General features: G+C 44.8%; 1 protein-coding gene across 6 annotated transcripts in view; it reads left to right on the forward strand.

Moving 5' to 3' along the window:
- Nucleotides 1-26,359, forward strand: part of FRMD4A (FERM domain containing 4A) — a 672,294-nt gene that overhangs the window by 307,435 nt on the left and 338,500 nt on the right. Inside the window, exon 1 of one of the 6 annotated variants that reach the window (XM_032244152.1) lies at nt 4,029-6,677. The exons of 4 other annotated variants lie outside the window; for them this stretch is intronic. In XM_032244152.1, coding sequence (XP_032100043.1) covers nt 6,585-6,677 — 93 coding nt within the window. In that variant the 5' untranslated portion in view covers nt 4,029-6,584. Of the gene's footprint in view, nt 1-4,028; nt 6,678-26,359 lie in introns of those variants that run through there. One more of the 6 variants, XM_032244147.1, reaches the window with a different exon arrangement.

Here is a 26,359-nt window from a genome sequence, read left to right on the forward strand (position 1 = left end):
GAGTCTTCCAAACACCACAGGAGGAGGAAAAGTCTGTCCAAAGACAGATACTGCAAACAGCGCACTGTGTCAGAGCAAACCCCAGGTAAAACCAAGAGAAAGCTAAACTTTCCCACACTGGCGAGCTGGAGATAATCGCGCAGGCCCTGGGCACATGAGGTCTGGTGATAGGAGTGTTGCTTGATGCCTTGGTCCTGTTCTTACGGATATTGGGTTTCATGTTTGGCCTAAATTCCAGCCAGTTTTCAAACAGAAAATTATGGATGTAGGCAGCCTGTCTGTTTGTCTAACCTCAGTCCCAGCTTCCTCTAATGAGACGTGACATGAATTACCTAGGCTGTCGCTGGGGCGGGATGGGGAAGGCATGTTGAAGAAACACAGAGTTTCCCTTCTAAACTCCCTGCTCCCACCTAGGAATTTTCCAAGTCTTTTAAGAATGTACTCTTTGAAGATGTAGCTACAGGTACATATTTATGAGGGACATGTGATATTTTGTTACATGCATGGAATGTGTAATGATTGAGTCAGGGTATTTAGGAGGAATATGTTTTCTTCCTGTGTGTGTCTGGTTCAATTTCATCCTGCTTACCCTCTTCCTTGCTTCACATGACAGTACTTACAACACCAACTTCAATCAAAGCTACGGTTTCTCCCACCCCCCAGCCGGGGGCAGGTTTGGGTGATGGCTGTAGCGGGAACTGAGGGTGTGTGGCTCCAGCTGAGTCCCCCCGCTGCACCCCCTCATCTCCCCAGTGCTCACTGTGCTGCCTTCGCCCTTCCAGGGATGGAGCAGACCAGGGGTGAGGGCCCAGCAGGGACCTTGATGTGCCCGAGCTGCTGGATGGCCTTGGTTTTCTCCGGGACTGGTGGGTGTTTAAGCCCAACTCTTGTTCTTGTGGAGTGCTTTGTGGGTTTTTGGCTGGGAATCTCTGGAAATTTCTCTCTGCAATTCCCTGGTCCAAGTGATGTCTCTCTTCCAATGAGCCATTTCAGGGGCCTCTCTTTCCCTGGGCCCCACACCCCTCCTTAGTCTTCCTCTCCTTCCTCCCACAGCCTGGGGGTGAGGTCAAGGAGGGGTTTCAGACCTGCTTCTCAGACGTGCCTTGTGCGAGTCCTGCTTACGGGGCTAACCCCTTGCATGGCGTGTCGGAGAAGGTGGGGACAGTTGTGACCTGTTGCCTGGCGACCTCAGACTACACTGAGAAAGAGCCCGCTTTTAACACCCTGCAAGATGTTACAAGGAATTACGGCTCAAGGTGGAAGTTAGGACAGATATTTACACAGTCAGCCTTGGATTGTTTCTGTTTCCTCCATGGAAGCAATGTTTCACCTTTTGCAAGGGAAAGAATGATAAGGAACAAAATCAGAAAGGCCCCTCCGGTCACCTTTGCAACTCTTCCTCCAGCGCACCATCCTTTGCCCCTTCTGCTGGGGCTCATGGTGGCCTCAGCCTGCCTTCTGCCCTGGGAGTGTCGTGACAGCACCCATTATACAGTGTGACCTCCGTCACCTCCCCAGCTGAAAATTCTCTGTCCTGTGACCTGTCCTTTCGGTATTCCGCCAAACATACAAAATCAAGCAATGCAAATGAGTTTACTTAGCGCCAGCAAGTGGCAGTTCTGAGGTCAGACACACACACGTGAGCGAACTTCAAGGGACAGTCAGGTCAGCCTCACTAGCAGTCATTTCAGGCTCTGGGGAAGTAGTTGGACCCATAGATAAGGTAGGTTCATCAGGCTCACCCTAGGCTGAAATGACGAGGCCGCATGTCTGTGCCAGCACCCAGGCTTCCGTCGGGAGATCACTTACCCTTCACGTGGCTTTTCAGTATGCGTCCGCCCGGGAACTGGCTTGATCTATGAGTCCCCTCCTGTGACCATGCACACACGTGGGCCCGGTGGGCTCTTTCCCCTCCTGCTGCTGCCTCCATTACCACCAACGTTGCAAAATGCTCTCTCTCTAATGAACATTACCCCCAGCTCCCCGCCCCTTTCACACCCTGCTATTCATGACCAAGAACACCCATTGGCTTTGATACATCTTCCTGTGGCATGGCAAGAACATCCACCTTCCTAAAACCTGGCTTAGTCGATTCCTATGTATTTTCCTTCCAGGATTTTAATGCAAACATTTTCATTGAGACTGGAAGGAAATGTTCAAAGCAAACAAAAGACTTCACAGGCCTTATATGCACTGCTCCCCAAGGCATCAAAAGCCACAGCTTTGGAGAGTCTAGAACTGAAGAGTGTCTTCTACATCTCCCTCTCCTGCACACGGTCCATTGACTGCCCCCTCCCCATACCCGAGGCATCTTTCCCTCCTAATTCCCACCCCACATCCAGCAGCCACTAGGCCATTCCTGGATGCAGAGGGCACCGCGTCATCCACCAGCCTGACAACAACCTGCTCTTTCTGTGTAATACTCTGTTCCACAGGTTTTCTTCTTGCTCTGTGTGTGTGTGTGTGTGTGTGTGTGTGTGTGTGTGTGTGTTTGTTGTTGTTGTTTTTGTTTTTTGTTTTTTATTTTTTGAGACGCCATGCAAGGGGTTAGGCCCTAAGCAGGACTTGCACAAGGCACATCTGAGAAGCAGGATTGTAACCCCTCCTTGACCTCACCCCCAGGCTGTGGAAGGAAGGAAAGGAAGACTAAGAAGGGGTGTGGGGCCCAGGGAAAGAGAGGCACCTGAAATGGCTCATTGGAAGAGAGACATCACTTGGACCAGGGAACTGCAGAGAGAAATCTCCAGAGATTCCCCGAGTTTCCCAGGTTGGAATGCAATGGCACAATCTCGGCTCACTGCAACCTCCACCTCCCGGGTTCAAGCGATTCTCCTGCCTTAGCCTCCCCAGAAGCTGGGATTACAGGTGCCCACCACCATGCTTGGCTAATTTTTGTGTTCTTAGTAGAAACAGGATTTTACCACGTTGGCCAGGCTAGTCTCAAACTCCCGACCTCAGGTGATCCGCCCACCTCCACCTCCCAAAGTGCTGAAATTACAGGCCTGAGCCATCGCACCCAGCCTCACCTTGCTATTATTTTCATTTCACCCTCAATTCATCATTTCCCGGTCCTTTGATCCAATGTCTCTGTCCCCCAGGGCTGGCCCAGGGCCACATACACTCAGATCTATGGCTCACCCGTTCCCTGCCCTGCCTATATGTTTATTTCCACAGTTGCCCGTCAACTGGCTGGAAGATGCTGGCAGGAGGTTGGAAAGCGAATAGAAAGGAGGGGCCAGGTATTTCTCCTCACCTCCCCTTGACCATGGACAAGGTCTCCAGCAGGCTGAGTCTCCCATAGGATGGGTCTCCAAGGTTCCAGCCTCCACTCAGTGACTCTGGCCCCAGGCTCTAATAACTCAGTTCCTCCCTTGACCCCTTAGGCCAGGGCTTGCGCCAGCCTCCCTGCCTGCTTTGTGCTTCTCAGCCCCTCTGGCCCCTGTGCCCAGCTCCTGGCAACATCAAAGCTGCAGCTCTAGAAACTCTAAAGTTGCTCAATCTAACAGTTTCCTGTATGGACATTCTCTTCTTTTCAAAGACAGAGTTTTCCATTTCCTGTTGGACTCAATGGATGTATCTTCCTTTGGGATTTCCAAAGTGCTGTAATCTGATGAAGTCCTGTGGGACCGGCAAGCTGAGCCCTGAAATCACACACCAGTTGCCTTTGGTTTTTGTCCTAGCTCCGACATTTCTAGCTGTGCTGCCTTGGCCAACTTACTAAACCCCTCTGAGTGCCAGTTCCTTCATGACTTAAACAAATAAAGGAACTCATTTCCTCCCTGGAAGTCGCCTTTGATAACCTCACAGCACATGGCCTGGCAACGGATGGGTGCTAGGTGAACATTCGCTCCCCACGTTTCTCCTAAAGTGGTTATAAACTGTGAGTGTATGAATGCATATCCCCTCCTGGGAAACATATTTGTATTCTAACAATGGAAAGAAATACTTGGCCAGGCATGGTGGCTGATGCCTGTAATCCTAGCACTTTGTGGGGACGAAGTGAGAAGATTGCTTGAGCCCAGGAGTTCAAAATGAGCTGAGCAATACAGTCAGACCCTGTCTCTATTTTTTCTTAAAGAAAGACTTTAACCCAATAATTAATTTTGAATGTGTAAGTCTCCAACACCCATGGCAAGACAATCAGAAAGATATTTTTGGACAAGCCAACCTTTGAGACCATTTAAATCACTCAGAGGAGGTGGTCACCTACTCCGTGGGGACTGGGGAGGGCCCCATTATCTGGGAGGAGGCTCTTGTGCTAATATGAAAAGTGATCCTTCTCCAGCCTCCCAAGGGAAGAAGGTGGAATGTGTGAGACTCAGATGTGTGGGAGCCTGGCCCAGGGTTATTTTTGTTTCCATTAACATTCTCTTCTATATGTATTTTAACCTTAATCAAATGCATGTGTTTTTGTTTTATTTGCACTTAGTTCATCAAAATGTCCCTTATGATCTGAACTATGCCATAAAGCCTAAGCTCTCCAGTGAAACGCTCATTAATACCCCTGGGAAACAGGAAGTTGCATTTAGTCAAATATAAATAAATTCAGCTCCCCGGGGCTTTGCCCTGGCCTGGGTCAGAGAAGAGGCAGTGGCTTCTCAGTCCATCTCATTGTTGTCCGTCCACCGACCCCAAAATTGAGCTGGAAGAATGACATCGTATAACTCTCAACAGACAAAGTGTTTTGAAAATGCGCCTGTCCTTTGTTCAAAAGCGTTACACCGTCAAATGCAGTTTTACAAAGAAATGAGATTCTCTTGCTTTGTCTCAATAATCAGGTATCGTTCCAGATTCTCCCCCCAACAACCCCAATACTCTGAAACCAAGCAGTGCAGGCAAGAAGCAAGAGAGAGGGAAAAAAGAGATGTAAGCCTAAACCACCTCACCAAAGACGCCATGTGAGTCGTGGTTAAGAGGTTTCCATCTCCCCCTGTCTCTCTCACCCTCTCCCTGACTCTCCCACTGCACACATGGAACCAATTATGAACAAAGCCCAATTGTTGTATATTTGGAATTTCCCACATCAACCTGATGCTTTCTTTAACTGACTCGAGATGTGTGTCTGCGTTGGAGGGCTGAACCCAGGTTTCCAGCCTGCACGCCGCCACCGCCGTGACACCCTCCCCTCTTTGCTTCTGATTCATTTTCTCATAGTGTAAAACTCCGCTGCTTTCCTTCACACCCCAACCCCATTTCCTACTAGGTTTGTTTGAATAAACAGAACCTCCTTTTCCATCATTCTCAATAAACTAAGCTCTGGTCTGTAGACAGTGTCTCGTAGCTAGTGCCCAGAGCATATGAGTGGTATCCAGGCTAATAGCAAAAATCATGGGATGACCACAAAGGAAATGGCCATCCCTTTCATAAAACTCAGAACAGACAGAAGCAGTGTATGTAGAAATGCTTTAAAAATAAAAAGAGAAAAAAAACTGAACATACCCTGAAAGCCCCTTGCTGGATTTTTCTTTGTAGTAATTTTTTCTGCTGTGGAAATAAACTGACTTAGGGAAGAGTAGAGATGAGGCAGATAGATGAAAATATTACCGAAAAGTTAATGTTGGAGACCATTTATGCCATCCATCAAAGAAGGCTGTCTGGCCTGAAATCACACAATGTGATCAGAAAAGAATTGACAGACGTGATGGATGTATCTGCTTCGACAGAGCCTTGTAAAATGAAACATAATTTCTTCATGTTTACTGGCATGCATAAAAATAAATGTTCTGTAACACAAACATTTAAATGAGAAGATGCCAAATGCAAGTCTGTTCGATTTGATTCAATTCATCTGAACCATGTGATTGAAACAGTTTCTTCTTCTTTCCCTCCTACTTTCTCTCTGTGGACTGTACTCACATATACAATGAGTTACACACGTGCGTTCATTTTTATGTGTTAGAAAGCAGAAGGGGAAGACAGATATGCATGTCTGATGCTTGGTTTTATAGATAGAATTTATGACTGCAAAGAGGTCCCTGATGTGTTCAGTCTCTGGTCTTCAAATATTGTTCCTGCATTCGGAAGAGAGTGAAATCAGAATGTAGGATTCCGCATTAATCTCCACTCCAGATGGTGATATTCCAAATAGTCTTTTTAAGGTGAGCATGTGACCTACTGTACAGCCGAGGGGCTTGCGAGTCACGTGATGGAGTGAATAATATGTCTGATAGAGCTGTGATTAGACAACTGACCTGGTTACCATCTGCAGCCACGAGAAGCAAAGTTGACATTTCTGGATCACCCTCCCCAGAAGCGTCACTTGCCCATGACCAGGACACGGCAGTCTCGCTGAGCCAGCTGTACAGAGGGACAGATGGAAGAAAGCTAGAGATGTTGCTTCGTGCAGGCTGAAGTTGAAGAACTTGGTCTGCTTTTCTTTTTTCCCATCCCCCCTCCTCCTGACAAACCACATCTTGATTCATACGGTCGAAAGAAAAACTCTTTCAGTTATTTGATATTTGGGAACTCTCCAGGAGACCATAACTTATTTTTGAGGGAGCCTCCTTCTCTCTTTGCTGGGAGCACACACACACACGCACGCACACACACACACTCACACACATCCACACACACAGCTGTACACCATGGTGGTTCAGGCTGCAGTGGCTCCGAATAGATCCCAAAGATTTTTGCTGAAAATACCTTATGGATCTCTGAGAAGACGAAGCGTTGAAAGGGTAAGCTACGTGGCCGGCTGTTTGCTTTTCAGTTGCGCCAAAGACAGGGAGATGTTTGTTTTCATTATATACAGCATTACTTCTGTTACTAATGTTTCCTGAACAGTTGGAGCTCCTGGGACGGTAGACTACGATCTCATCTGTAATTTTAGTTTTTCAACAGATAATGATGAGAGACCTGAAACAGCAATTTTTGTCACTTGTGGATCTTGGAGGGGGGAAGGGTGCTCTTAGAGATGAAATATGAGGGAAAAGATTGGGATGGGAACTTCCCCCTGGAATGGGTATGAAAGATTTGAGTACTTGTCGAGAAAGGCATGGGGGCTGCGAAACTGATTTCTTCTGTGTTTATTGAAACTTACTCATTAGTGCAGCAGGGCTGTGAATTTCTTCTGCTGGGTAACAGTGTCTAAAAGGGAGGTGATGGTGACGTTAAGGAGCTTCAAAGCTTCGCCGGTTTAAATTATGCAGGCAGTTGATTAAAAGCTCTTTTCCCGCCCCCCGCTCCCCACCATGCATTGCTATCCTTTGGGGTTTGTTTTTAATACTATGGATTTTGGCTTAAAATTACTCTGTTAGTTTCCTGAAAGCATGTTTACTTTATGGAAGCCCCTAGCAGAGAAGATCCTATAAAATAATAAGGATTTGTCCTTCTCTGGAGTAACAGATGCAGTTTGGGGCTGACTATAGTTAACGCAAAGCTGGTTGTCGTTGGGATGGCAGGCTCAACATCTGCAAAGTATACGACGGCTCTGTGGGTCTCAGAAACCCCAAAAACCCCTGTTTGAATCGTGGCAAGTCCTTCTGTGAGTTTTTGTCGTCTATATAGACATCTTCGGTTAAGGTGTAGCCCAGGACCTGATAAAGCAAATAGCATCACATGAAGCTCTCTTGCTGGATCAGCAACCCACAGCATCTTATAAAGATCAGAATAAAATTGTGACTTTTTCTGGTTGGTATACTTACTACTCAGTGATGTTTAAATTTAAAAAAAAACTAACAGTTTAAAAATATGAGGGGATGTCTAAATACTTAGGGTTGATTTCCTGAGTTTTGATGAGGTTTTTTTCTGCCATTTGAATAATGAAAAAGCCTTCACTTTCTATTCCGGTTGTGTGTAGGCCTTTATTTTGAGAATTATTTCTTGTTCTGAATGTCAAGATCATCAGCTAATATGTGTTAAATCCTTACTGTGTATTTCATGTTATACCAATAGCTTAGAGCTTAGGCCATCAGTGATAGCAAAATTTACACATTGATCAGGCTGCTATTGAGTGTGATTTTAGGTGTTAGTGAAAACTCTTTGGTCTTTATGGTAACTAAATTCTTATCATGTGTTCTGTTATTAAGATATTTACTCACAAATGTAACATGAAAATGTGAATTGTGTACCCTAAGGCTGTGCCAATGGCAATATTGAGCAGATAGCCATCCTTTATAGATGCCCATACACACACAAAAATGGAGTCATGTGGAAACCTCTATTTATACCATTATGCTCTCCATATAAAATGTTTAATAAATCATGTATGTGTGCATAAATTCAGATATACGCAGTTCTACCACTTCTGTAATTCATTGTTTACTAATTTAAGAAAAAGTGGCAATATAGGGACATAGTGTCATACACAAAACATGTCTGTTATTGGGTATGTTTGCACACACTTGCTTTCAAAGCATACCCCACTGTTCTGCCCTTAAGCACATACCCACTGGCCTTAATGTAAGTATTCCGAACGCTTCGGGGCCCTCCAGCGCAGCACATCCTTGGAACATTGGGTCTTCCTGATGAATCTACCACCTCACCCTCCAAAGCAATGGAGAGTGGAACAAGTTGAAATGTTCAATGTCCTGTCAAATTTCACTGGGCATCTTACACTGTGGGTCAGTGGCATTGACAGTTCTGTGACAATTTTCAGAATGGAGTCCTGTGTTTATATAAGTGGAGGAGAGGTAAGGGCAAACACTGAGAGCTGGCACTCTTACCCTGGGACTCCCTGAGTTTAAAGCAACAGCAGATTTTGCAGTTCTATCAGCAGCCCTGAGGGTGCCAGGCATTTGAGTTGGTTTCCGTTGTCTCACAATATCTAATGATGTGGGAGACCTTGCATTTCTATAAGACTTTCAGTCCATTCCCCTACTTTACCACCACGAGTTACTAACGAGGCACAGAGCCCAGGGGTTCCTACCCTTGTCCTGTATAAATAGGGAAACCAAGGCACAGAGAGGTTTAATCTTCTGTATAGGAATATATAGTCAATGACAGAGTAGGACCTAAATCCAGGGGCCTGGCATGGCACGTCCTTGCCGTGGGATCACGTTTTGTCTTTGCTCTCCGGAGGAGCCATGACATGGCAGCCTGGCCCTGGGAAAAGGGTGATAACTAACTGGTCACCGGTATTCATGTTAAAGGAAATACAGAAGACATGCCAGTCAGAGGTGCTGAAAACCAGAGAGAAGAACATGATTTCCAGGACACGGAAAGTCCTGTGCCCTCAGGAGTCCAGGGTTCAACAGTTGCTTCTGTTTCCAACTGCCTAGAGGTTGAGTTGAAAGAAAGAATTGCAACTTTTTAACCCTGCGACTATCCACCAAATCCTAAGCAACCAGGCTTAGTTCCGGTTCATGTTTCTTCAGAATGCCATGAGCCCATCGCTGTGCTAGGCAGGGTGGAACACAAAAAAGAAATAGAAAATGCTGTGTTTGGTATGGGAGGAGAAATTAGACGTGTAAAGTTTATATAAATAAAACAATTAGAAGTCAATATCATACAGGCAACAATTAAGCCACAAAATAAGTAACAAAGACAATTTAGGTGAAAGCAGCATGGTGAGGTGACAAGAGTGAGGCTTGTCTATTTGCTATTTACGAGTTTTATACTATTTACCATTGACTGTTGACTATGTACAAGTCATAGGGCCTTAACCAAGTGACTCAAACTTTCTTGGTTTTGGTTTCTTCATCCACACTACCCACTCCTTGGCAGTGCTCGGAAAGGATCAGCAAGCATGTATATGCAAGGACCTAACACAACACCTAACAATCCTATCAAATGCAATCCATAATGATAGGCATTGTTTTTAGGGTTGCCTGTCTTTGTGTATAAGAACATTTGGCTTGTATCTTTTGTTTCTTTGTTTGTTTTATTTTGTTTTGTTTGAGACAGAGTCTCACTATGTTGCCTGGAGTGCAGTGGTACGACCTTGGCTCACTGCAACTTCCACCTCTCGGGCTCAAATGATTCTCCTGCCTGAGCCTCCAGAGTAGCTGGCATTACAGGCATGTGCCACCATACCTGGATAATTTTGTATTTTTAGTAGAGATGGGGTTTCACCACGTTGGTCAGGCTGGTCTTGAACTCCTGACCTCAGGTGATCCACCCGCCTCAGCCTCCCAAAGCGCTGGGATTACAGGCATGAGCCACCACACCCAGTCTTGTATTTTAATAACTGATGACAATTTTTTTATACTTAGACACACACCCCTGTCTCCTGGAGAGGTCCTTTAGGGCTGTTCACCTGCTAAAGCCAAGAAAAGCAGCATTTTGTGTCATGCTGATAACTTTTCTTGGACTCCCAATTTTGTTAGACACGTGGAAAACAAAATCTTTCAAACTGACTGCACGTGACTGCCAAGTAACTAAACTTACTCAGGCCCTATCCTTCTACACGGTCGCTTCCTTCTAAAGCCAGATGTTTTTATTCCAGAAGCAAAGTAAAACTGAGCTTCATGGAAAATTCTAATAAATGTAAGAACAAAACATATAAATGAGTTAAGGAAAGAGAAAATGTGGAAATTTTTTCCTGGGAGTTTGCCTTGGGGCAGGGAAAAGTTTTTATTAAGCGACTATAACTCTGCAATCTAAGGAAATGGTTTTATGTTGGAGATTACCTTTATAGAAGCAAAGCCTGAAAATGAGTGAGCGAAACTTTTATGTGGCCCAACCCATGTTGTTTTAGTTTGTCGTTTTACGTGGAGGTGAAATCTGCTAGGCTGCTGTCTATATTCTTTTCTCTAGCTTGGGCTCCAGGAAGCTGAGAAATGTGTATTTCTTCACACCCTGAGAAGCCCACCTGTAAGGGCTCTGACCCAGTCCTGCAAATACTTACCGGTTGCTGTACAGTATCTCCATTTTCACCCACCGATTTTCCAGCTATAAGATCATCTTTTGAAGTGGGAGCATAATTTCCTGCATTTATTGGGATGCTCATCTGCCCCATTGACTTATCCTCTCTAACACCCACACCCACAGATCCCGGGGTGGACTGAACCTCACTGTTCCCTTAAACAGCTCAACACCTCAAATGCAGCGTGTCCACAATGAACTTCATCATCTCTCCCAATACTCCTGCTTCTCCAACACCACCCGCTTCCTAAAACCCAAACTAGACCCCGGGCATCTTTCTGCCCATCTCTTTCCATTGCCTCCTTCTCTCAGCCACAGTGCACTGTCCCTTCCAGCTCTGAAATGTCTCTCCCGCTCCTGCTCCTCAATCTTTGGTCCAGCCCGCGGTCACCTCACACCTGCATGTTACCTTCTCCCCATGGCCAGTCTTGTTCCCCTCAGTTCATGCTCTGTGCTGCAGCCACTGGGATCTTTCTAAAACTTAGGGGTGATCACGTCCCTTGTCTACAGAAAACCCTTAAGTGGCTCCCTGCCTCAGGATAAGTACAAATTACAAGGCCTTTCAGAATCACAGCCCTCTAGCCTCCCCTCTTCCCATGCCTTACACTGGGAGTGCTATATTCCAACCACACATGGATATGTTTGCACTTCCTCCACAATTACCGAGCTCACTCTTGCCCCATGGCCTTTGCATGTGTTTTCATCTTCCTGGCACTTTCTGCCTCCTCTCTCTACCGCCTTTGCTTCTTTTGGCCTAAAGACAGAATTGCACAGGAAGCTCTTCCAGGCACCCCATCTCCTCCCCAAGTCTGAGTAAGTGCTTTCCCTGCAGGCTCCCGTAGCACTCTAGAATTTCCTTACAGTAGCACAAATGACACTGCATTGAAACCACTGGTCCGCGTCAGTCATGACCCTCCATACCACGGCAGGCACCCCGAGGACAAGGAACACCCCTTGGTTTCTGGTTTGTAACAGGAGTGCAATAAATATCCACTAGATGACAGAATGAATGAAATGTGAAAGTTCATATAAACTTCTCTCAGTGAGAAAATTTGACGAGAGGATCAGCATTAAGACCTACACTGGAACAGCCTTCATCCCCGTGATAACCTACCGTAAGTCCCATTATCTCTGGTGGAAAATGTGTTCCCTCTTACATGTTAGTACAAGCAGAGAAAGCAAGAGGCTCTTCTCTTATTTATTTGGATCTCTAAGACCATGCCACCCATCTTTAAAGGGAACAAATTTATGCATGAACAACCGATCAAACTCAAATTGTAGGTCTCTTCACAAAGTAGTTCAAATTTGATGGTTTTATTAGGGGAAAAATGAGACAAGAAAGCATTCTCTTTTACCACAATTATTCCAATAATTTTAGGTGAAAGGGTTTTTGTGTGTCTAGGAAACATTGAAATGGTGGGATATTTCTGGAGTGATATTTTTAACACAGCATAAATTAAACCTTTTCGTACCCACATCATTCATTATATGATGTGTTATTCCAGGTTGACGTATTGCCAGTCTATTATTTTGCAAACCATTACATTATCACAGCTGCTAAGCTGCATAACTTAAGAATTCAGAATACAACAGAGTCTCTGTAGTCGAGTGTGTGGTGCTTACATTCTGAATGTATTCATGCAGGGAAGTGTGAGACATTACCAAAAACACATACAGCAGACGGCTTTCAGTGGATATTTATTACCATTGAGAGCAGGCAGCCAAGAACAGTTCAGACAGATCAGTGTATTCACACATATTATTAGCCAACCCCCTCATCCTGCACGAGGTTTTGTTCGTTCTATAAATATACGCCTCTCTGGAGAAAAAGAACATGGACTATTGGGGACTCCAATCCTCTGGTTCACAGAACACATTGAAGGCCATTTTCCCTGCGTTGGTTAGTCCCATGCAATTTTAAGTGACCCAAACTTGGTGAACCAATATTTATTTTATTTTGTATAGCAGCTTATGTCATGTTAAGCCATTGACTTCTCATCTTGGGCAGAGTGACATTGCTTGTTGGCTCAGTGTGGGGAAGGAAAGGCTGCCTCTATGGGTACCACTTCAGAGTTTTCCTTCCTCAAGCTCGTGTGGAAAGCATGATTGCAAATCTCTATGCAAACGATCAGGACTCCCAGGCATTTCAGCATCCTATGCAAAATGGCAGCTCTCAGGCTGGGCCTGAAACTGAACTATGGTTCTCCTCATTGGATGGCTTGTCCCCAAGTCCTGACTCCTCCTCATGCCTTGCCATCATGCCACGGGTCATCTTAAAGCAGTGCTTTTCAACATCGGTGTCACATTGGAAACAAGGAGCTTTTAAAAGCTCCAGTACCCTGTCTGTACCCCAGACCATGTACATCAGAATCTCTGGGGATGGGATCCAGGCATCAGTATTTAAATCCCCAGGTGACTCCAACATGCAGCAACATTGATAACAACTGCCCCAAGGAAATAATATTTCCAAGATAGATGATTTGGGCAAGACACCAGCATAAGGAAATTAGCTAGTTTTTGTGTTTTCTAGTATCTTCACATAAAAGAGAAAGAAACAGGTTGATTGTGTTGAGGTTTTGGGTCGTGTCATTCTCGATAGGGGAAAACTATTTAAGCTCCTTGAAAGTTGAAAGGGTTCATATTCCTGGGACATCCTACTCAGTGTCAAGCACATTGAGGACAGTCTCCAGATAGTTACCTGCAGCTTTCTGAAGTCACAGAGTCTAGAATCATGCAGTGACTTCCTTCCAGGCTATTTACGACCAAAAATACCCAATCCAGCTTCTCCTGTATGCTTCTTTTCTCGACTGGTAGGTGGACAAGGTCCCTTTTCTGTGTCTTTCGATCTGCCCTATTGCAAATTCACAAAGTAAACCGTGTGTCCTCAGGAGAAAGGGGAGACGGATTTTTTTGTTTTTGTTTTTGTTTTTTTTGGAGATGGAGTCTTGCTCTGTCACCCAGTCTGAAGTGCAGTGGCATGATTTTAGCTCACTGCAACCTCCCCCTCCTGGGTTCAAGTAGTTCTCCTGCCTCAGCCTCCTGAGTAGCTGAGATTACAGGAACCCATCACCATGCCCAGCTAATTTTTGTATTTTTAGTAGAGGTGGGGTTTCACCATGTTGGCCAGGCTGGTCTTGAATTCCTGACCTCAAGTGATCCACCCACTTCAGCCTCCCAAAGTGCTGGGATTACAGGTGTGAGTCACTGCACCCGACCAGGGCGAGATGGCTTTCTATAAATGCTTTGACACAGATTTCTTAGAAACTGCTCTAGCATAATGAATATCCACCTGTGTAATATAAGGCTTTCTTTGATCTCATAATTGAAAACAATCCACTTTTATTTGTATTTACTCATCAATGAGCCTCAGAGGATAATATTATCTGTTCTACACCTACAAAGCAATATAGAAGAAACTATGCCATGAACCTTTATTCTGATCTGGGAACGGATGAAGCACATCTATGGATTTTTAATTCTGTTTTGTCATCTCCTACTGGTCACTCGATAACTAATACTTCAAAGGACTTGGTCAGTTTTTCTACTAGATCTCAGAGCCTAAAACAAAACCTGGGATAAAGATAAGATAAACAAGTGTTCCTTGAGTGAATGCTGAATACCTGAACAAGAGGAACCTCTTTGTGGTCATAAACCCAAACCTTTAATAAAAAAGGGTCGTCCTTCATGGGACAGGGTTGCAGTGTGGCTGTGTCTGTATGCAGATGAACATCGGTGTCATCATCAGTCCTAACAGTGACTTATTTTAAGATGTTAGCTCTTCCTGGTGGAGAACTTAATCATGAAAAGCTTCCTAAAATCCTACTACACAATTAACACCTTTGGGTGCATGGGCGGTCCCTTTTCTTCCCAGTCAGAACCCATGTGGGGATGTTGTGAGATAGTCCAGATATATGCCTCTGATCATTTTTCTACATTGTTTGCTGACTTTTCTCAAACATGCCAAAGGCTTCCAAGCCTTATTGGCTTTCCTTATTAACGTTCCAACAGAGTAACTGGAGGAATTGGAGAGGCCATTTAGATGTAATTTCTCCAATCGCTCTACTGGAACATTAATAAAGAAAGCCAATAAGCGTTAGAAGTGTATTGACTATTACTAGAAAATGTGGTCCTAGTCCACCCACACAGAATCAGTCCCAGAATACAGATATCCCTGGGAATGGAATGTCTAGGACATAACATTTTATTTGTTAATTTCACAGATTTTTATTTAACGTCGACTACATGCCAGACGGTGTTCTAGGCCCAAGACATACAGCTAAGTCTGTGCTCTCATGAATTGGTAATAGATTAAGTGGTGTTGGGTTCTCTAAAGAGAAATAAAGCAGAGTAAGGAGGAGGGGGAAACGGAGCGTGCAGCATGGTTATATAATGTGGCTCACAAGGAAGGACAGGAAGGGATTTGGGACCAACCATGAGGCCATGTGGGGATCATGCCACACAGAAGGTACAGCAGGTACAACAGGCCAGAGGCAGGAGTGGACCTGAGGTACTTGAGGAATGGCAAGGGAGGAGCTGGAGCAGTGTGAAGGGGTGAGATGGGGGTCAGAGGTGAGGATAAAGGGTCAGAGAAGAGTTAAGAGCTCAGCTGGCACAGGCTGTGCAGGTCATGAGCAGGACCTTTGGGTTTTACGCTGGTTAAGACGGAAAAAGATCAGTGGGTCAGGGGCTGAAGGATGATGTTAGCCACTAGGTTGATAGAGAAGAAGGCTGTTATCGGATGAGGCATGAGGCCACTAGTACAATCATCTTAGTGAGAAATGATGGTGGTTTAGGCCAGTGGATACCCTGGAGGTGGTGAGAAGTGAAGTGGATGGACTCTGGATTTATCTAGAAGGGAGAGCTGGCAGGATTTGCAGACAGATTGGGTGTGGAGGAAGAGAGGAAGACGGGAGTCAAGAATGGCCCCTGAGCAGCTGTAGCCTGGAGCTGACACTTACCCAGACGGGAACCACTGCAGGAAGAGCTGCTCAGTGATGACAGCCTGGGCCGGAGAGACGGGGTTCTATTTCTGATGTGCTAAACTTGAGATAATGAGTAAAAAATTCAAACGGAGATACAGCGTAGGATGTTAAAAACATATGTTTTGTGTTTGGGTGAGAGGTCTGGACTGGAGATAGGATGTGGACATTATCAGGGGTGAAGTGGAGCTGGCTTGGCAGGCTCTGCAGAGCCGATTATGTGATCTCTTCTCAGCTCCACATTCAGTGATGACACATGACCAGCTTGAAATGAGCCATGATGGAGAATTTACACCATGGAAATTGGCAAACATTACAAAGCAGAGCTTTTTTTCCCCTAGAGAGTTGATGACAGTTCTGCGTTCTCCAGTATACCACTGGAGATTAGCATTTAAGCCAGAGGACTATATGATAACACCTGGGGAATGTGCGTGGATGGAATGAAAAAAACGTCAGCAAACTGGACCCAAAGCCACTCCAAAGCTTAGAGATGGGCTCCATGTGGTGGAACCAGCAAAGAAGACTAGCAGGGAGCAGCCAGTGAGGCAGAAAGAGGATTGAAGACAAAATTCCCAGAAGGGCATGATGCATTTTCAATTGCTGCTGATAGTCAAGTGAGATAAGGACTAACGTTATTGCACATTATCATAAAAACTGCATAAACTCCATGCATCAGAATTGCTATGTGTTAGCCAGGCACAGTGGCTCATGCCTGTAATCCCAGCACTTTGGGAGGCAGAGGTGGGAGGATCACTTGAGGTCAGGAGTTTTGAGCCCAGACTGGACAACATGGCAAAACCCCGTCTCTGCAAAAAGTTAGCCAGGCATGGTGGCACTTGACTGTAGTCCCAGCTACTCGGGGGGCTGAGATGGAAGGCTTGCTTGAACCCAAGAAGTCGAGGCTGTAGTTAGCCAAGATTGCACTACTGCAGTCCAGCCTGAGTGACAGGCTTATTTTTTTTTTTAAAAAAAAAAAAAAAAAAAAAAAAAAAGAATGGCCATTTGTTTCTAAGTTCAGTGCACGGATCAGATGTCTGCTCTCAATCTCAGACATACTGAACCTAATTCTCAGGGGCCTGTAACACAGAAGACAGTTTTAAAAGCAGTGCTTTAATACATAGTGTTCCAGAAAAGCAGGCACAGTGGGGTAGAGAAAAGAACACAACATAGGAAAGGAGAAATACTGCAGATGGGAAAAGAGAGAAACTCTTAGAACAAATTTTATTCACCCTAAGGTTGGTCCTGGACAGAGAAAGCAATTGGACACCATGGTGAAGACTCAGGGGGTGAAGCTGATTACAGTCAAGGTCAAGAGTGAGTTTCCTCCCAACAGCACCAAAGAAACACTAGGTCCTGTTTTAAATATCCCTCCCTTAAGCCACTTTGTCAGAAAAATGGAGCTGCAATTGTCCCTTAGATCTTTTCCAGCTCGTACTACCCCTGCAAAATAAAGGCAAGAGAGAAGATGAAAGACCCATATTAGTATCAGCTGTTGGTCGCCTATGTCAAAAGCCACCAACTCTTAGCTGTCCTAAGATCTAGCAGAAGGAAAACCTGTTCTGTTTTGTTTTGCCTTTGAATATTTTTCAATGTCTTGATGTAATCACACGTCAGGGCTTCATAACCCAGTTGAGTCCCAGAATAGATTTAGAAAGCATCATTTAGGGTTGAGTCGGCCGTCAGCTGCCCGAAATGAGCAAGTCCTGATTTGTGTAACTATGAATTTGGGGACTGACATCCATTCTGTAAAAGCAAATGGATTTGGATTGAATTGGAAGAAATCACATCCAACATCTCATGGAGTTCTTATAAAAGAAAATCCTGCTATTATCTGCCAGTTAGGCTGAGGGATCATTAAGTAACAGCCGCCAACACTTGGAACAAAGTCTTCCATAGTAGATCCTGTCCATAAAAGGCTTTCTATGTGAGGTTTGCCCTGTTACATTATGCCTAGTTCCCCTTTCCTAGCCCCTTTAGTTTTCTTTTAAGTGAGAAGGTACCTCTGACACATGAAATTCTAATCAATGAAGAAGAAGTTTTAAAAGCAGACAAGTAGTACACGGCTCTCCCACGAGTCTGTGCCGATGCTTGTGAATTTGCCTATTTTGTTACTGAAGTGAAATTTGTGTGCCTGGTTGTGGATGAGCAGAGTCATCAGCGCTCTGCGAACGCTCTTTCTCTGCAGGGGCAGGGACAGCCTTGCTTCGTCGCTGGCCTGGTGCATAGGTGCCAGGTCCACCCATGTAGGCAGAAGTGCGGGTGTCAGGCTCTGGAATCACTGTCATTAAGATGTTAACCCAGTATGCTATGGTCTGAATGTTTTGTTCCTCTGAAATTAATATGTTGAAATCCTATCCCCTAAAGTAATGGCATTAAGGGATGGGGACTTTAGGAGACAATTAGTGCCGTTATAAAAGAGGCGCTAGAGAGCTCAGTAGCCCCTTCCACTCTCTGAGGACACAGAAAGGAAGTGTTGCCTGTAAGCCAGAAAGTGAGCCCTCCCCAGGCACCGAATCTGCTTTGATATTAGACTTTCCAGTTACCAGAACTATAAGCAATAAACTTCTGTTGTTTGTAAGCTCCATAGTTTGCGGGATTTCTTAGAGCAGCCTGGAGAAGCTAAGATGCAATCCTTAAAGGGAAGGCTAGGAGAGGAAACTTTCTCCCCTGCTGAGCCCCAGCTTTGGGTTGACAAGCAGCAGAGCATTTGGGAGAGGATCTCATTAAGAGAACAGGCAATCTGGAAATGCATGTGGTCACTTGTTGATTTGAAATCAACAATGTAGAATGATGTGTTCAGATCAGCCTGCTGGTCAACTTGGCTTCCTGAAGACCAAAGCCCAGTGAGCAGAAGCCCGGCTCCCAAGGCCATGTGCCATGCCATTCAACATTACTCTCAGGGGGCAGTTCCTAGATCCTGTGGCATTAGGTTCAGCCATAGTGTCCATCTGCAGATCATCCTGTGTTTGTTTCAGACAGAGTCTTGCTCTGTTGCCCAGGCTGGAGTGCAGTAGCACAATCTGAGCTCACTATAACCTCCACCTCCCGGTTCTAGTGACTCCTGTGCCTCAGCCTCCCAAGTAGCTGGGATTACAGGCATGCACCAATAGACCCAGTTAATTTTTATATTTTTAGTAGAGATAGGGTTTCATTATGTTGGCCAGGCTGGTCTTAAACTCTTGGTCTCAACCATCCACCCGCCTAGTCCTCCCAAAGTGGTGGGCTTACAGGTGTGAGCCACCATGCCAGCCTGGATCATCTTACTCGCCTTTTATCTCTAGTAGAACTCCTGGTCGGATGTTCTATGTTCTCCTTGAGCATATTAAACCAACATACCTAATAGCAAACAAAAATATCTTCGGGACTCTGTAACTTTCTTTTTTCTTCTGTCAATGGCCTTAAGGTGGCATAAGAGAAACATGTCTCATGTGTCTTAGAGTAGGGCCCACGCAGGGCAAGAAAAGTTCTGTCCTTAAGAGATCCAGCAGTCAGAAATTGACTATGTTTGAGAGTTGATTTCTATCTCAGATGGTACCCAAGGGACCTAGTCCTTTATCTTCACTCCCGGGGCTGCGCTTCTGTTCACTCTAGTCATCTTAGGAAACACAGCCTCATAGAGGCATTGTAAACTAAAATGTGTATAGTGGCCAGGCAGGGAAAAGAAATGTAACAGGAAAATAAGGAAAGAGGCGCATTGCAAATTAGAAAACGCCTGCCCAGCAAGTGAGGCCAGCTACTACTCAGCCGTGCCATGGGAAAACTGGGGCCAGCATTCCTGGATCTTCTAGTTTTTCAAAAGAAAATGTATGTATTTTTCTTATGTTTAAGGAAAAAAATACATATGTCTTTATGTGTGTATGTGAGAAAGAGAGTGAGAGTGAGAGATATATCCCCATTTTTATAATCCAACTTTAAAGGATAACATTGCATGCCAAACAAAGCATATTTTTAGGCTACATTTCACCCACAAGATGCCAGTTTTCAATTTCTACAAGAAAAACAGCATTGTCCTGAGGTGGGCGGATCACCTGAGGTCAGGAGTTCGAGACCAGCCTGACCAACATGGTGAAACCTTGTCTCTACATAAATACAAAATTGAGCCAGGTGCAGTCGCTCACGCCTGTAATCCCAGCACTTTTGGAGGCTGAGGAAGGCGGATCACGAGGTCAGAAGATCAAGACCATCCTGGCCAATATGGTGAAACCCCATCTCTACTAAAATACAAAAAATTAGCTGTGTGCGGTGGTGTGTGCCTGTAATCCCAGCTAGTCAGGAGGCTGAGGTAGGGGAATCGCTTGTACCTGGGAGACAGAAATTGTAGAGAACTGAGATAGCGCCACTGAACTGCAGCCTGGTGACAAAGTGAGACCCCAATTAAAAAAGAAAAAATAGCTGGGCATGGTGGCATGTGTCTGTAATCCCAGCTACCTGGTAGACTGAGACAGGAGAATCACTGAATCCAGGAGGTGAAGGTTGCAGTGAGCCAAGATCACACCACTGTACTCCAGCCTGGGCAACAGAACAAGACTCCGTCTCAAAAAAAAAAAAAAAAAAAGGACTGTCCCACCCTAAAATATCGTAAAAAGGAAACATCTTGGTGCAAAAAAACTAATCTTGAAATAGATCCTCAGGCCCTCCAGCTGGAGCATAATCCTAGTGCTAAATCAGAATGTTATTTTTTTAAAAAAAACCTCTTCTGACAGGTCAAATGCAAATTTTAAAATACATTTGAATAAATTGACTACATGTCCTCCAGCTAGAAGAAACAGAAAGATGGCATCCTGTTTGCTGAGAGCATGGTTTTATTACTTAGCAAGAGGACTGGAACTTCAGAAGCCACTGAACCTATGGCCTAATTATTGCGTGATAGAACAACTTTTTAATATCATCAGCAACATTCTTTTGTGTTGGGAGGATACTCCCCATTGATGGTGTTAAAATGGAACAAATCAAGCAATTTCAGCCAATAGAACAATCACTCTACCACCTACCTAGAGGTATATTTTGCTAACTTAAATTTGCAGTGTGTGGTCCGGCTTAAAACTAGAGATTGCACAACAGCCAAACAGAGGTTCTTTTATGATCAAGGTGGCTGACTGGTAACAGCTGAACTAAAACCTTTTAGTTCTAAATCATCTCTTTGATGCTAGATGGAGTGGAATTCTGGGGTCCCAGCCAATTCCTTGAGCAAGAACTTGAATGGATTCACAGCTCCTTTTCTGACTGAAGCGTTGGCTCTGCCCTTAGGAACTCTGGATCTCACCATGATGTCAAAATGGAAGGATATCCCTCCTGGGGAAGGAGGCAAGGCAGGCCTCTCCAGTGTCCCTTCTAAACCACAGCTTGCACTTGTGACATCCACAGCAGAGATGCAACTCTTCGGTTTTAATCTCAGGATGTCCTCATTTCTGTCTCTTGCCAGATAGGGCAACTATGAATTCACTGACTTCTAACACTTAGCCAAAAGTTTTGTAGGGACGTTTCACAGCCAAGAGAAGCAGATCAGTGATCAATGGACATGTTGGCTAGTCGTTACTTTAATCCCTTTACACTAGATCCTTTTTTTTTTTTTTTAGAGTCTCACTCTATTGCCCAGGCTGGAGTGAGTGCAGTGGCACAATCTTGTTTCACCGCAACCTCCACCTCCTGGGTTCAAGCAATTCTCCTTCCTCAGCCTCCTGAGTAGCTGGGATTACAGGCATGTGCCATCTCACTTGGCTAATTTTTGTATTTTTAGTAGAAACGGGGTTTCACCATGTTGGTCAGGCTGGTCTAGAACTGACCTCAGGTGATCCACCTGTCTGGGCTTCCCAAAGTGCTGGGATTACAGGCGTGAGCCACCACGCCCGGCCTACACTAGATGCTTATTAAGTTAAATAATCAAATATCTGGGGCTGTATTTCCTCAATTCCCTGCTGAAATTATTTTACGAAGTTAAGATTTAATTCCTCTTTATTGACAGCTGATGTTTAGTGTCATCTTTGTTTTGAATGTGCAACAACCTATTTAGGCCTGGACTAGGGCTGGCCATGTGACCTTAGGCAGGACATGGAGGTGGGTGGGCAGTGCCCGGGGACAGACATGGGAGTGTGCTGGGGGCACCGAGCCAGCGAGTGAGCCCACAGACAGGCTAAAGACTCATGCGCTGGTTAGATGTGTCAAATGTGGCTGGAGAATCAAGAAAGAAACAAACAGGTGGAGACAAATCAGAGGAGAAGCCAGTTTAAAGAAGAGGTAGGAGCAAGAGTCTGTGGAAACCCCTTGAACCGTGTCATAGCTCCAGGTGTGTCTAGGCACATCCTGGGCTATGGGCAAAGATGAGGTGGACAGGATGGTAGGTAGTATCATATGGCTGAGAAAGCCAGCAGAAGAAACGTCCATAAACATGCTTCTGAGGCTTTTTCAAAATGATCATTGAGGATCTTATTCCTTATGTTATTGAGTGCTTTTAAAATATTCCTCTCTGTTAATTCCTTTCAGAAGATAATAAGTATGTGATTCAATATGCTTACCTTTTTACCTTTGCTGCCAGGAAACTCAAAGCTAAAGCTGAGGCACAACCTCCGTAACTTGCTCTTCTGGATGCCTTTTTGTACTTTCATTTTTTCTGTTTTAGATTACCCTTAATTACCTAGTTTACCCTCATGTTCCATGTAAATATGTGCACATATTTTGCGCCCCTGCCAAGCAGCATGGAAACCTACAACTTTCTCTTCTCTGTGTGTTACTTTCTGTAAGGGAAATCAACACAATAGAAATGTAGCCCATTGAATGTGAAAAAATAGAACAAAGTATGCTACTTCCCTTCTCTTGGCAGAATGCATTGTCCCAGCAGGTGTGTCAGAAATGCTTCAAGGTAAGCCGAGACATGGGAACGTTGTGTTCTGAACAAGGTGGTTCTTTTTTCCCAGAAGGGAATGAATGCATTTGGAATGTTAGGCTTTGACTGAACAGAGCCACTCCATTCCGCCCCGTTGTGTCCTGGGAGTACACGGGGACTTGGAGCAGCCCCTAGAGGCAGTGGCAGTTGACAGGCATTCTTGGGAAGAACAGAGCGGTGAGGCAGGTCCCTGATGGAAGGCAGCAGGTGCGCGCTATCCTGAATCTCCGTGCCTGGCGCCCACCTTCATACAAGCTGCAGCTATGCCTGGGGGCGGACAGTTCTGCAGAGTCCAAATTCACAAGGATGAGGGCTGGGAAAGAGGCTTTGCTGGTTTTCTGTTCCCACCAGGATGTTGGAAGCCTCCTTTTTGTCCTTTTCACTTTATGCCTCTTTTTTCTTCTCCTTTCTAAATGTTGCTGTCAGTGTACTCAGCTGAATGCTATCAGATGCACAAATAACAATAGCTTCCTGGGAATGATTTGCCGCTGCGGGCCATGGGCCAGTGCCAAGAAGACGAGGCACGCCAAGAACACTGTTTTAGGAAAATCACAGCTTTCAGAGAGCAGCTTTGGGATAATTGTTCAATTCCATTAGGGATTCTGGCGCCGAATCCACCTCAGAACCTGGCCCCAGTGTCTCCTCCAGGGGAATGTGGAGATCCCCAGCTCCATACCTTGGCTTTCTGTTTGATTTTTTTAATTTTCAAGAACCATCATTACTGGAACCTCATGTCTGATTGTGGTGTTCCTGGAAAGAAAAATGGGAACAAGGGCTGAGAGACAGTGAGACCTCCGGGGTGGATCAGGTGGGCTCACAGAGGGAGAAATAACAGATTCCCAAATGCAGATTCTGGCTCCTAAAGGTTTCTGAGAGTTTCTGATCTGGACATCTGAGATGTCACCGGCCTAGGGATTGTCAGCCTCGCCAGGCTGCTGGGCTTCTGTTCTGCTCAGCATCCAGGAAGCTGGTTGGGCTCCTGATGACTAAGCCTCAGGCCAAGATGTTCCGGCCCGGGAAGGTCTCCCGAGCAGGCTTCTTCACTTCCATCCTGCAATGAGTTAACAGGGTCGGCCAGGGTCAAGGAACAGATAACAAGTTACACATTTTCCTCCCTCCTTCCCTAGCACACCCCCAGACACGCCCCCCCAGGAAGGCCAGGAAGGAAGCGTACTGCGCAGCAGGCAAGCTGGGCTAGGACCCTGGAAAGAAGAGGAAAGCACATTTCTGAGCCTTCTCAGGCTCCACTTCCTGCAGCTCCTTGTTCCACATTACCCTCTGGATGCTCCAAGAAAATAGCCAGGAGCAAATTCAGGCAGAGAGGGAAGTGACTGAGACCCAGAAGAGCTTGCCTTGACAGACAAGAATAGAAAGTACCTTTAATGAGCATTTTCTGTGTGCTTAATCTATGCAGCTATTTTCTCCTCTGATACTCAGAGCAGCCCTGTGAGATTGGCTCTTCTTTGTTTGTTTGTTTGTTTGTTTGTTTTGTAATCCCAGCTACTCGGGAGGCTGAGGCAGGAGAATCACTTGAACCCAGGAGGCGGAGGTTGCCATGAGCCGAGATTGCGCCATTGCACTCCAGCCTGGGCAAAAAGAGTGAAACTCCATCTAAAATAAATAAATAAATAAATAAATAAAATAAAATAAAGTTAAAAAAAAAATAAAAAGAATGGAACCCTAGGTCAGGTCGCCAGATTCAGCAAATGAAAATGTAGGATGCCAGATTACATCAGATTTTAATAAACAACAAATCGTTCTTTAAGCGTGTTCCATGGAGTTTATCTGAAATTCACATGTAACTGGGTGTCCTGTATTTTATCTGGCAACTCTTAACTATAGGGCCACTCCCATCTCTCTGCCCTCTGTCTTGCCTTCCTCTCACCGTCCATAGGCTGTCTCCCTGCTTTCTTCCATTTCTCCTCTGATGCCCATCTCTGGAACGTCTGAGCTGTATCTGTCCATGTATTCTTACTTTAAAATCATTTATTAATGATCCTCTAGTATTACCTGAGCATCCATAATATGCCAGGGCTTCTAGTTCAGAAGAACCAACATGGTAGCCTCTGGGCTGGTAGGTGTTAGGATGCAACATAATCAAAAGTACCAGGGACCCCTGGTATCCACTCAGAAGCAACTCAGAAGAAGCAGCCACTATCGCTAAGACGCAGGGTGGGGTGGAAGGTGTCACTAGGGGACGGGAAGACTGACACCCCCTTGCCCCTGGTCAACCAGAAGCAACTCAGAAGAAGAAGCCACTATCGCTAAGACGCAGGGTGGGGTGGAAGGTGTCACTAGGGGACGGGAAGACTGATACCCCCTTGCCCCTGGTCAACCAGAGTTCTGTTTCTAAGATATTTCTTATGTCCCCATCAAATATTTCATTTGGGAAAAGATTTCCATAAATGACCAAAAAATGTTATTGAAAATTACTGTTCTAAATCCCAGCTTCTCTAATGTCAATTTATAATGGAATTGCCTGGGAGTCTTGTCAAGTGCAGATGCAGTCTGCAGTCCTCAAGTTCCCCTGTAGTTGCTAATGCTGAAGCCCATTAAGGGCACTTTGAGGTCAAGGATCTGAAGTGTCCTCTCAGATGTACATACATGTAGGTTATTTTTCTTTTTCATCTTTGTTTCAGATAGGTAGGTAGGTAGGTAGATAGATAGATAGATAGACAGATAGATCTCTATAGAAATTTATATAGAGATCTGCCCATCCATCTATCTATCTGTTCATCTGTTCATCTACAGAGATCTATCTGTCTATCTATCTATCAATCGTTTATTGGTATCTATCCATCAATTCATCCAACTACCCATCCATTCATCTATCTATGTGTATATGTAGATATCTGTCTGTTCATCCATCCATCCATCTTTACCATGACTATTTTATGCAAACATTTAGACAAAATTAGTAGTGACTGTACAACCCACTCAATGAGAAACAAAATCCCCCTGGTGCAGGGGGTCATAAGAGAGAAAGGAAGGGACTAAACACATTGAAATGTCTCTGTTTGAAAGCATTCCTTCCTGCAATACTGGGGATACTTAAAAATACAATCCACTCTGAAGGGATCTCTCCCTCTCTGACATCCTACCAAGGTCAGAGAGTCCACTATGAGAATTTTATGTTTGCCAAATTTGGAAGTCCTACAGACCTGAGCAGTCCTGGGCCTTAGAAACTCCGGAACTCATGCATGACCAATGGGAGTCTTTATGGGTTGTGTAGAATACTAAAGATGTGCTCTGCATGGATTAAAGGTGTAATGAAGACTTTAGATATGAAGTACATTATTTTCACTCCTCTGTTTTGTATAACTATTAAATTAGTGGGCCTGAGATACTGCCTTTGCCTACTATCTGATCAGATGTTTTTTTTTTTTTCCTTCTAGCATATATTGAATGTGCTTGTTTCTGTTAGATTGACAGTCCCCTCTTTTAAAAAAGAAAAACTAAAGTGTTTATTTTTTGGCCACAGATGATTTTAAGTGCTCCTGGTTTGGAGTGATTTATTTTTTTCTCTTCCTTTACAGCTGTGACCTAGTTAATTGTAGGTGGGAAGCAAACTCTGAAATTACTAGACTTTCTGCTTTGCTTAAAAATCTTGTTCTGTTAAATTGTAGGATGTCCTCTTTAATAACAGGAAGTTGAGTCTCAGGATAAGCAACATTTGTGTTCTTTGTGCATTGAGATA

This window comes from Sapajus apella, unplaced genomic scaffold (genome assembly GCF_009761245.1).
Source record: "Sapajus apella isolate SASKATOON/1434 unplaced genomic scaffold, GSC_monkey_1.0 scaffold53, whole genome shotgun sequence".
NCBI classification, from domain to species: Eukaryota; Metazoa; Chordata; class Mammalia; order Primates; family Cebidae; genus Sapajus; species Sapajus apella.